Here is a 12,681-nt window from a genome sequence, read left to right as displayed (position 1 = left end):
ATAAATAGATCTTCAATCATAATTTGCAAAATACAAGATAAATATGTGAGAAGAATTTTATCTTGACTTGCATAAAATATACTTATAAATGTTTTTTATCGCTATTTCAAAGAGTCCCTAACTCATGCAAGAAATATACTAAAACAAGTTATTAGACTCAAAAATAAACATTTATGGCGCCGAAAATATTATAATTATTCATAGATGCTAATAATACCCTCGAGATCATATCTTGAGATTTCACTTTCCTCTTAGCATTTAGGAGGATATGGATAGCCATCCCATATCTTCCAAAATGAACAGTTCCTAAGGTCTGTCGCATGTTTAGTAATTTAAGTTTGTATTTTTATCAATGTCACCCTTGATTGATATCCATAATTGAAGATGTATAAATGGAGATTGTTTACAGAACATTTGAAGCCCATGCGTCAATAAAGGAACCCCCCTTTTGATTCTCCTCCCTACAATGTTCTGTCACTTTTACCACCAGGCCACCTATATTTTCAACTTCAATGAGCTGACAGCAGTAATAACTATTACCTCCTATCATTAATATAAAAAAAAATTTTATTTTTATTTTGATCACAAATATAATATTTCAATTCATTTTGTCTCTTATATTTATCTATTTTTCTAAGATAGTTCTTGTAATAATGATAGTCTAGTTAATATACTTGATTAGCAAAGATATTTTAGAAAATATCATATATTTACTACAAATAACTAACTTAACTAATTTTTTTAATCTATTCAAATTAGTAAACTAACTTTTATACTTCTCCAGTCCTTAATATAAAACATATTTAACTAATTTGATTAAATTAAAAAAGTTAGACAGGTTAGTTAATTATAATAAATATGACATGTTTTTCCTAAAACACTTTAATCATCTTTCTTAATATCATCCCTCTCTCTTCTACTTGATTATATTTGAAGGAATATTTATAGGGGTAATTTAAGAAGTACTGATAAATATAAGAAATAGATCTTATATTTGAAACTAAAACTAATTTAATAATTAGCTATTATATTAAACATCATAGTGTTAAAAAGGAGTAATACTACGTTCCATTAATTTGCATTTCAATTCAAACATGGAAAATGAGATTTTTCTGCCAGTTTGCTTCTTTCAATCTCGACTCACGGAGATGAGGACACTGGCTTCTTTGGGGGAAGATGAGGTCTAGAGAAACTATTTTTATGTGAGCTTCGTTATTAAAGGAATGTTTGGCAACCCTCAAAAGTGCTTGTTAGAAGCACTTTTTCACAAAACGAGACAAATTCCTTCACATATTTACTTCGTAAACCGTAAAAGCACTTCTGAAACTATAGTTTGGTTTCCATCCAAATATCCCCTAAATGCAGCTGGCGATCCCATTCCCCAACTTTTTTTCTTGTTCGTGGTTTACGTTTCCTTTTTTATTATTGAAGCACGAGAGCTTTAAACTAGCCATACAATACCTCAATGGATCACTGCCTGTTTATCACTTTTTTTCTTCTGCTACGGCATTTTTTCCCTCCGGATTGATTTCATAGCTGTTTACGGGGCCATTTGTTTAAAAGCAAAAGAAAAAAATGATTCTGATTAATTAAACATAAAGAAGTGGTCGAAGTAAATATGGGCAAAAGTGAATTATTTTCAACACATCCCCAATTTTACCTGAAAGTTCTCCCAACACCTTCTTTACAATCAAAATCACTTTTTTCCCCTCAATTCCAAAGTTTTTCCGTGTAGAAAAAGTGGGCCCCGTTATATGACTTGGATGTCTCGATTGGAACTTGGAAGCACAAATGATACGGTACTCTAGGAGAACCCAAGAATTTACTTGCCTTGAGCGGTGTTTGGATCCCTGAAAAAAATATTTTTTAAAAACATTTTCTTACAAATCGAAACAAACTCATCTACATATTTATTTTGTATACTGTAAAATCACTTCTAAAACTATAATTTGACTTCTATTCAAACACTCCCTTCTAACAGAGTCCTTGTGAATTCACTAGCCTTTAAGCTCCCAACGTTCACTGCCCCCTTTTCCAACCGAAAAAGGCTCTCTATGCTCATTTTCCCAGAACCAGATAGTCAAGTCTACATATTTTCTGTTTTGGGCCGAAGCAACTTCAGTCCCCAGATACTAACCAAGCCAGCTACGCCATGCAGCTGTCCTATTAACTGCACATCGTGTCACTAGAACACAAATAGTGAAGGCCCATAAGGGAGCATATATATTAATAAATATGCCCTTCTCGTTGTCTGCGTTCTACTTCGCTGCCGAAAAGATGGATGATTACCAGAAACAGTCCACCGGATGATCCTTCATCTGCTTAGTCTTTTGGCGGCATATTTTCCCGCTAATTTCACTCAGCGGCATAATACACGAGCTAAGGAATGTAACTTCCGAGAGAGAGAGAGAGAGAGAGAGAGAGATTCCAAGAGTAGTAAGGGATAGAATTTCAACATTCCTAGACATCTAAAAGTCAATCAAATACACCTCCCCTTATGCACAGAGTTAAGAACAAAATAGAACATCAGAAATGTTGGAAAAAGAAATAGCCTGTAGGATTCATCTGCGCAGATATGATAGATCCGAAAGATCAAATGTGTCCTGAATCATCAAAAATACTAGGGCTTCTTGATAGAAATTGTCCACAGAAGATCTGAATCCGACTGTACTGTGACTACCTCTCCTTTTACAATATTCGATGTGCTTACTAAACCACCAAATTTCATCTCGGTATCATCTGAAACGGATAAATTAAGATGTTACGTATTAGATTCCTCATACGCTAGATAACAGCAGGCTGAGGATGAATTAATAAAATAGTGAAAAGATGATGCATCAGAACCATCTGCCCCATCAAAGCATGGCATCATATTTTCCCATTATGTGTTCTCAGAAATTGCCAATTAGTTAGTTGATCACTCATAACACGAGATGCGTGAATCCTCTTTGCACAACATGAAAATCGATTTTTCATGGTGGAATCTCGCGAGCAATGATTATCATCCTTTAATAAGTGCAGTTTATCACTCAGAACACAGGATAGGAAAGTCATTGCCGAATTGCAGTACACTAACTACTCCTACCATATGAAAAACTCAACTTTTCATTGAGGAATCTCGCAGACAATAATTGACATTCCATTCATGAAATGTCAAGGCAAGCACCTTTTATATAAATTCAATTAAAGCTTAGAAATAAAAAAATCTAAAAATAGCAATCATATAATAATAATGCATATCTTATATACTTACTGAGATCCCACTGGAGTCCAGTGGTAGTAGAACTTCCAGATGGCATCCCAATGGGGATGAGTCCACAGTGTGGACCCTCGACGGAAGATTGAATATGGATCTTATGATGATAATTCATTGGAAGAAGGTGAATGAGGCAATCGTCAGATAGAAGAATAATTCGAGTATCAGAGAAACGGCACAGAACATTTATATTTCCAATCTCATGGTCAAATCGCCCACCAAGTGCTCCAGTTACAAGAATCCTTAGCTGCAAGACATTACAAGAAATGAAGAAATTAATTTTTTTTAAAAATCAATTATGGCGCCATAGAGCATTCATGACCAAGACTGCTCTCTTAAAAGTTAAAGCAACAAGACACGATTAAATACACATAATAGTTCTTCACCATCAAAACTTAAATCAAAGACGTAGAAAACAAGAAGTTTGAATTGATTTAACTTACTGATGACTTATCCATATCTGAAGTACAGTCACGGATGTGGGCAACACATTTGTGCAAATCTGTGGTGTCCTGATCATGAGATTCATCTATTATCTTAGTTCCCTGCAAACAAGCATACATGGTAGAAAGATTGCACGTTAAGAATAAAGCAAATGACAACAAGGTATTGACAAGAAAGTTGAACTCATCACTGCCAGTTTGGAGACATCACGCACATAATCCAACAGAGAGAAAAGAATATCCTATGCAAACAGAGAAACAAAGCCATACCAGAACTTTATAGAAGCCAAGTACTTCAGATCGTATTGAATCCATGTCACCTTTAATTGCATCTGGCACGTACCTGATAGAAACCTATTGAGTTATTGTAACCTTACTGCCATAAAAAAAGAAAAAAAAAGAAGAAGAAAAAGAAGAAGCAACAAACGAATTGCCTGCAACACGCTAGCTAGAAAATCAAAATTGCATCATCTAGTCCAATCCTCCAGCAACTTGACTCCATAGATCAGGAGTGGAATTATAAGATGATTAAGTGACAATTTCATTTAAATAGCTTATACCACTGATATTGATTAAAAGCAAGAAACTCTGTCTACAGAAGCATGTAATGAAAATATTTTAACCAATCAATTCACAGATGTGGTTGACTGCTACTTATAGAAGAGATATAAGACAGACTGCGTATTCCTGTCAGTGAAACAGTGAGCATAATACAGATGAGATGAGATGGATGAAATATCAAATATGGTACCCAGTAACTCAATCCTATGATTCGAAACAAATAAACAGAAAAGAAGCGAGGGCACTGTCTGTGAGTAACAATGGTTGGAGTAATATATCTATTGAACACTTGCAGCACAATGACTTTCTGAGATGATAGCGTGGATATTTTTGTTCTGGCACAACAATCAGAAAACCATATAAATATGCACAGCCATATAACTTCCTAAACATTGTCAAATAATAATCTGCAATGATTAAGGCTGCGCTTACAATTTAAGCGTCCACAATTAGAATGGAAAGGAATTGATTTTTCCATTTCTATATTCAATCATATCAAAAAAAATGGAAAAGGATTTTGAAAGTTAAGAACATCTCTTTTAATCTTGCATTTCAATTGCATTTTCCAATTCTATCAACTAAAACATTAACAGTACCAGTAGCATTTGAGAAAACCTGCGCCAGAATAGATACAAAATTTCAAAGTCATACCACCAGTTACTTCCAAACCTCTCAGCAGGTCACTGACTAATTTATCAATCATAAACATCAGAGGGATGTATATAATAAATTTATTATAAGAGTTCATAATCCTCAGCCTTCTTGTCCCACACTATGAAACTACCACGTCCCAACCATCATTGATCGTGCTAAAAAGGCTTCAGCATAGTATCAAAACCATCTTATCATGAAAGCAACCATCCCAAAATATTCTTTGGTCAGACAGAGAAGTAGAGAAGAAGGCTAAAAGTAGAAAAATCCAACCAACTGAAAGAATTCAGGCATAGAAAACCAACAACAACAACAAGAAGTACACAATAACATTCAAGAAATCTGCATGAGAGGATTCTCAGGCTTTTTATGAATCAAGCTAAAATTTTGATGTCAGTATCTTGGATATGTACAAGTTAACAGGTGCATTAGTTGAACAGGAAATAACATAATAAGTAAAGTTTCATTCTTATATAGATTATTCTCATTTATATTCCGATGTACAGGTATTTCAAGTATGCACAAGTATAAGAATATGCACAAGACCAGTTAGCATGTATTTACAACTAGTATCCTAAGTTAACCTAGTTACTAGGAACCAAAATTTACAAATGAAACATCCAAGATGCAATGAAAACACGAATGCAGAGGCAGTGAGAAGACTAAGAACTAAGACTTAAAGAACAAAGACTTGGGAATCAAATCAGCTTGCTTCTTCTTCCTTATGAATAACACAAGCCATAGCTAATGCCAAGCATCTTAATCACTTCACGATAGCAAATTCTTGAAATGTTGGCTTCAGGCGTTCAAGACCTAGGGCAACCAATCTGCCTTAACTCAGAAGATCCTGAAGGTACCTTATTTGGGAATGTATTTAAGACTTAACTTTATAAATTACTTAATGATTACTAGAGTTATTTACCCCTTTAATCAATGTAATTTCAAAACATGGTTCCTCACTAGCCTAACCATATTGGCTATGTAAGTTTTCAAAGCCCAATTCCTCAAAATATGGCATGTTTTACTAGAGAGAAATCCCTAGCATAATTTCACTGCTCCGTTCCCCCTCTACACGGAAGATTAAGTGGTTAAAACTTCATTCCAATATACCCCATTGTCCTCGCACCATTCGGTGGGAAAAACTAATTGTTAAAGCACAAAGGCAGGTAATCCCTTGGATATACAAAACAATCACTCAAAATACACCAGAAAGAAAGTACCACACTATCAAAAAAAAAAGTTAGGCGAAGAGAGACGATGGACTAGACAGGCAAATGGCGTGAAAATTATCTGGTTTAAGTAGTCATTTAGCTAAGAAACCATTCGAAGTAGAAAATGAACCTGGTTCGAACATGTGAGGCATCTTCATGGGGCAAGAGCAGAGGCATTTCATCGTACAAACGATTGGCACCTCCATCAGCGCAAACTCGTGTTTGTGCTGTGGTACAGAAAAACAGAAAGCGGCAATGAAAGAATAAAAATACATTAAACCTCAGAGAATTTAAACTGAAAAGAAATCAAAGTCCATCCACAAAATAAAAGGGAGAGAGTTGAGGGGCAGGAACAAGGTACCGTGCTCCCAAAGCAGAGGAGCGAATCTCGGTAGACGCTGGTTCAGAATAACGAGTGCGTTGGTTAAGGAAGGGCGGTTCTTCTCCGGCGGAATCACAGGCAGAAGAAAGGTCGAAGAGTGGGACATAGACTCCATAATCTGCGACGGAGACGACAATTAGCAGCAAGAACGATGGTTATCGAAGGTTAACGGAAGCTTTAGCCCCCAGGGGAAGAGAATCTGCGTTAACTAGCTCATTTGATGGTGCTGGCTCATTCACGTCCGACGACGCTTGTTGTTATAATAATTACAAAATTACTCAAAACTAATAATATTTCCTTTCCACAAGTCAAAATACACGCGCTTCTCCCGAAATTGACAATTGACGAACTGCGTCTCGCACTTTTCCCCCTCACGTCACGTTCACGTCCATTCTTTCCGTTCGCCAGTATTACTGTTTATTTCATTGAAAATGACTGAGATTCCAATTACCTTCCCTACGTGACCAGATATTTAATGAATCGTCCGCGGGAAGCTTCCGCTTCCCCCACGCAACAATCTTCGTTCATGTCTCAATTCTGATTCTGATTTTCAGTAATCCCTGGATTTACTTAATGGGGGCCAAATTTTGGAAAATGATTAATGTCGTATCCGAAATAAATTGTCTAAAAATCTGTGTGCCACATGCTCTTGTAAATTCTGATTTCTTTCACGTTATAAAATTTACCTATAAATAAATTTATAGTATTAAGCTTTATAGGACAGAGTAGTAAAATACTCTCTAAATTTAACCAATATTAATTAACAAGGAATTGTTGTTTTCTTTGTCCTTAATTTTGCACCATGTGGATAGTTCTGACTGGAGATAGTGTTAGTAAATACAAGAAGAGAGGAGGATGTAAGACAGATTCACAATACAAATAAATTAAACAATAAAGAGATGTGAATCTTCTCATAAAATAATACAGCGGAAGAATCTTTGTGTACCTCTTGCCATTTGTCTTATCTTGAATTATCTCGGGATCTGAGATAGGGGAATAGAGCTGCAAAAGAGAACAACAGTTAGAAGAAAAGAGTTGTTCAGGTCTCTTCTGACTGGAATAGGGCACAGTGATGGCAACTGGATTAGCCGTCACCAGTCAGGGAACCTCAAAGGAGCAGATAGGTATTTCACTCGCTCACAGAATATTCAGCCGTCAACTCAATTGTTGTGTGTCTCACCATCAGAGAGTTATCAACACATATATAGACTGAAAAGCTTAACCCTACTGGGCTTGGGCCTTGTTTGACTGAAAGGGCCACACTCAGAGTATTTTATTAATTTCCTAATATATATCTAAATAATAATTATAATAAAATATCTAACATTCTCCCACTTGGCCCTTATACGTATGTCAATTGCCGTGCCTCAGTAAGCTAAGGCTATACTGCAAGAATCATGGCGACAAGTCCCCTCAAGTCGGGTATTATCTTCCATGCATCACAGGCAGCATCCTTACTTAATGGGTATACCTTTATGAACAAACTCAATTTTGTTCGGTTCCTACTTTATGTTTATCAACCTCAAACACAAATGTATATACAATCATAACAAGAGATGACAAACCATAAATTTCATTGCTCATACCTCAACTAATCAATTGGAGGACGAAGTCCCATGTGAGGTACGTGTGAAACAAAGTCATTCGGTTTCAACCCCTTAGTCAAAGGATCAGCTAGCATTTCCTTTGTACCGATGTATTCAACCGAAATTTGGCCATCCATAACCCTTTCTTTCAAGCATAGGAATTTCAATTCGACAAACTTACTTCGACTCTTATTCCTCTTGTTGTTGGCTATGGCCACTGCAGCGGTGTTATCACAGTACATTCTGATCGGCCTAGAGATCGAATCAACAATCTTAAGCCCAGCAATGAAATTCTTTATCCAGATCGCTTGTGAACTTGCCTCAAAACACGCAATGTACTCAGCATCACCAGTAGAAGGAGCTGTTAGAGTTTGTTTTGTACTCTTCCATGATATGGCTCCTTCTGCTAGTAGGAAGATATAACCAGTCGTAGACTTATTTGTGTCCAAACATCCTCCCAAATCAGAGTCTGAGTAACCAGTCACTTCTAGATTCTCTGTCCTCTTATATGTAAGCATGTAGTGTTTAGTCCCTTGTAGGTATCTAAACACTTTCTTTGCAGCTGTCCAATGCGCCTCACCAGGATTACTTTGGTACCTTCCCAGCATGCCCACAGCAAAGGCTATATCAGGTCTAGTGCAAACCTGTGCATACATTAAACTTCCTACTGCTGAGGCATATGGGATCCTTTCCATTTGCTTTTTCTTGAGCTCGGTTTTAGGACACTGATCTAGACTGAATTTGTCTCCTTTCTCTAAAGGAGTCACGTTGGTTGAACAGTTCCTCATCCGGAATCGTTCAAGAACTTTGTTTATATAGGTTTCTTGAGACAGGCCTAAAAGACCTTGAGTCCTATCCCTATGGATCTTAATGCCAATGACATAAGATGCCTCACCCATATCTTTCATATCAAAGTTCTTAAACAGGAACTGTTTCACCTCGTGCAATAGTCCTAGATCATTGGTTGCAAGTAATATGTCATCGACATATAAAATCAAAAATATGATATTGCTCCCACTAACCTTGTGGTATATGCATTCATCCATGATGTTCTCATCGAAACCAAATGATGTGATCACCTCATGGAACTTCAAGTACCACTGTCGTGAGGCTTGCTTTAAACCATATATTGATTTCGTTAGCTTGCATACCAAGTTTTCTTTGCCTTTCGCAATGAATCCCTCAGGCTGCTTCATATAGACCTCTTCGTCAAGATCACCATTGAGAAATGCAGTTTTAACATCCATTTGATGCAATTCCATATCAAAATGTGCAACTAATGCCATGATAATGCGGAATGAATCCTTCTTTGATACAGGAGAAAATGTTTCTCTGTAGTCGATTCCTTCCACTTGCGTAAAACCCTTGGCAACCAACCTTGCTTTGTAACGATCAATGTTACCTCGTGAGTCTCTTTTGGTTTTGTAAACCCACTTACAGCCAATGGCTTTAGACCCACTAGGTAACTCTACAAGCTCCCATACATGGTTGTTTGCCATAGAGTTCATTTCATCGACCATGGCATCATGCCACAACTTGCAATTCTCATTCTTCATGGCTTGAGTAAAGGTCAAAGGATCATTTTCAATATTAACATCACAGTCAATTTCAGTGAAGTACACAACGTAGTCACTAGGCAATGCCGGCTTTCTCTCTCTAGTTGATCTCCTCAATTCAACTTCTTGAGTTGGCTGAGGTTGCTCATCAGGAACATCCTCTATCACATTCTGTGGTGGTTCCACTTCTGTGACAGGTTGGTCAGCTTGCATATGTTCCTGATGTCTAGCATCATCAACTTGAGTTATGGGATCCACATCATGTTGTATGATAGCTCTAAAAGAAGAGTCATTGACAATTGATGTTCCCTCACCATTTGTGCTAGTGGTCTCTTCTATGTGATCAATTCCTATCTGATCACTCCCACTAATCACATCATTCTCAAGAAACTTAGCATTCCTAGATTCCACAAATCGTTTTGAAGGAGGCGGACAGTAAAACTTATAACCCTTGGACTTTTCTGCATAGCCTACAAAGTAGGCCCTAATAGTCTTAGGGTCCAATTTCTTTTCCTGTGGGTTGTACACTCTTACTTCTGCAGGACAGCCCCATACCCTTAAATGATTCAAACTGGGTTTCCAACCTTTCCAGATTTCAAAGGGTGTTTTAGGCACTGCCTTTGTTGGAACCCTGTTTAGAATGTATACAGCTGTCTTGAGTGCTTCTTTCCATAGAGAAATTGGAAGTTTGGAGCCACTCATCATGCTCCTAACCATGTCCAGCAAGGTCCTATTTCTTCTTTCAGCTACACCATTCATGTCTGGTGAGCCAGGCATGGTATATTGAGCAACTATACCTTGCTCTCGAAGAAATTCTGCAAAAGGACCAGGTGCTTGTCCTTCATTGGTGTACCTACCATAGTATTCACCACCTCTATCAGATCTTACAATCTTAATTGGTTTCCCAATTTGTTTTTCTACCTCTGCTTTATATTCCTTAAAGGCATCTAGTGCCTCGCTCTTATTATAAAGCAAATAGATATACGTGTAGCGCGAGTAATCATCGATAAAGGTGATAAAATACTTTTGACCGTGTGCGGTTAAATCAGGGCAGCAAATATCGGTATGTATAATCTCAAGCAATTCAGAACTTCTTTTAGCTCCCTTTTGTGACTTAGTGGTCTGCTTTCCCCTTATGCAGTCCACGCAAGAATCAAATTCTGAATGGTCTAAGGGTGGAAGTATTTCCTCCTTAGTTAACCTTTTGATTCTATCAATGGAGATATGTCCCAATCTCCTATGCCACAAGCTAATAGAATTCTCATTGATGACACTTCGTTTAATACCACGCGAAATATTAAAAGATTGAACAGGATCACGAATAATTTTAAATAAATTATCAATCATTGCAACGTCTGCAATCTTAACATGATGTCTGCTCAAAAACATAGAGCCCTTCTCAAGACATAAACCATAGTCCAACGGAATTAATTTTGAAATGGAAATTAAGTTCCTCATGTATGTCGGAATATAAAAAGTCTCAAAAAGGTCTACATGAGTATTATTCAAAAAAATGCGATAAGTCCCAACCAACTCCACACGGTCTGGGTTCCTGCTGCCTGATAGAACCCATTCCTCACTCGGATGTGGTGGCCTGCTTGTTAAGAAGCCCTGCATGGTTGTGGAAATGTGGATCATTGAACCAGTATCAATCCACCAAGTGTCATCATCAACATTAATAGCATGAGATTCTAAGGTAACATGAGAAGTAAACATACCTTTACGTTCAAGCCATGCCTTCCTCTTGGAGCACTCATTCTTCATGTGCCCCTTCTTCTTGCAGAAGAAGCATTTGGCATCCTTCTTATTTAAGGCGGTGGCAGGGGGAATTCTTCTCTTTCTTTTCTTCTTGTCATCCTTATTTCCCTTCTTACTACCACCCCTATTGGAGCTTTCTCCCAGATGAGCTTCCTTAGGTGCACCCTTTCCACTCATCAACAGCCTAGTTTCTTCTTGCACACACATGGACAGCAATTCATCAACTGACCATTTCTCCCTATGTGTGTTGTAAGATACTTTAAAGGCATCAAACTGAGGAGGAAGGGAGTTCAGGATTAACTGCACCAGGAATTGCTCAGTAGGCTCCATATCGAAGGATTTCAACTGAGAGGATAAATCTCTCATCTTCATTATATGCTGCCTAGTACCGCCTATACCTGTAAGCCTCATGGCACATAATTCCGACATAATGGTGCCCCCCATCTGCTTGTCTGTCGGTTTGAACTGTTTGTCCACAGCTTCCAGGTATTCTTTAGCAGTTTCGCATTTAGGGATTGCTCCCCGAATGCTCCTAGCAATCCTTGTTTTGATCAGCAGGAGAGTAAGGCGATTGTTTTTCTCCCAGGATTCATAATACTCTTTGGCCTCTTTGTCAGTCGAGCCATCAGCTGGTTTGGGAGGCCTTTCAGTTTCCAGGACATAGTCCATGTTCAGACAACCGAGATGTAAAGCAATGTCTTCCCTCCAATCAGGGTAGTTAGTACCATCAAGTATAATTTTGTTACTAGCATCAGCAACAATGTTAGGGACAGTAAATGCAGCTGCAATATTAGAGAATCAGTCAAACTTCCAAATAAATAGAGACAATTCACAATAACTGTGCCATGTATGCTTAAAACATTAATAAAGCATACAAATATAAATACGTATCACTAAGTTCTCCCTGTGGGCAAAGAAATTAGCATAGCATGTATTTATCTCATATTGATGGAACTAGAACGCATTTATATTTCCTAATACCTGTGGGCTACTTAGAAAATACAAGGCAATTCTATCCCACCCTAATTAAATATACATTGATAATTATCTACCTGTGGGCAAAGATGAATTATAAATGCATATTTAATTACAATTGATATTTTATAAGTCCATTATGTGATTTATATCGCATGCAATAGATAAAGGATGCTGTGGCTACTCCTTAAAGAAGCATGCTAATCACAAATATCATACAAGTGCATTTAAGTCCAGTATATGCACATCTCAATGGAGAATTTAAGCAATTAATTTAATCAACAAGTAAATAACTGAACTAA

General features: G+C 37.3%; 2 protein-coding genes across 2 annotated transcripts; both read right to left on the bottom strand.

Moving 5' to 3' along the window:
* Window positions 1-2,434: 2,434 nt before the first annotated feature.
* Window positions 2,435-6,697, bottom strand: LOC114759167 (thiamine pyrophosphokinase 1). The gene is made up of 6 exons (XM_028948269.1): window positions 6,484-6,697; window positions 6,253-6,349; window positions 3,970-4,042; window positions 3,700-3,801; window positions 3,254-3,503; window positions 2,435-2,739 (listed from the first exon to the last, which is right to left on the bottom strand). Exons 1-6 carry the CDS (start codon window positions 6,617-6,619, stop codon window positions 2,621-2,623), a joined length of 777 nt encoding a protein of 258 aa, XP_028804102.1. The 5' UTR covers window positions 6,620-6,697; the 3' UTR covers window positions 2,435-2,620.
* A 4,378-nt stretch (window positions 6,698-11,075) lies between these two features.
* Window positions 11,076-12,089, bottom strand: LOC114759168 (uncharacterized). Its single transcript, XM_028948270.1, has 2 exons — window positions 11,365-12,089; window positions 11,076-11,257 (listed from the first exon to the last, which is right to left on the bottom strand). The coding sequence occupies exons 1-2, from the start codon at window positions 12,071-12,073 to the stop codon at window positions 11,223-11,225; spliced, it is 744 nt and encodes a 247-aa protein (XP_028804103.1). The 5' UTR covers window positions 12,074-12,089; the 3' UTR covers window positions 11,076-11,222.
* Between the last annotated feature and the right edge of the window lie 592 nt (window positions 12,090-12,681).

Source organism: Neltuma alba, unplaced genomic scaffold (genome assembly GCF_004799145.2).
Source record: "Neltuma alba isolate B1F8T4 unplaced genomic scaffold, ASM479914v2 tig00010802_pilon, whole genome shotgun sequence".
Classification (NCBI taxonomy): domain Eukaryota; kingdom Viridiplantae; phylum Streptophyta; class Magnoliopsida; order Fabales; family Fabaceae; genus Neltuma; species Neltuma alba.
Note: the sequence above shows the minus strand (reverse complement) of the source record. Positions and strands in the feature narration are given on the sequence as shown.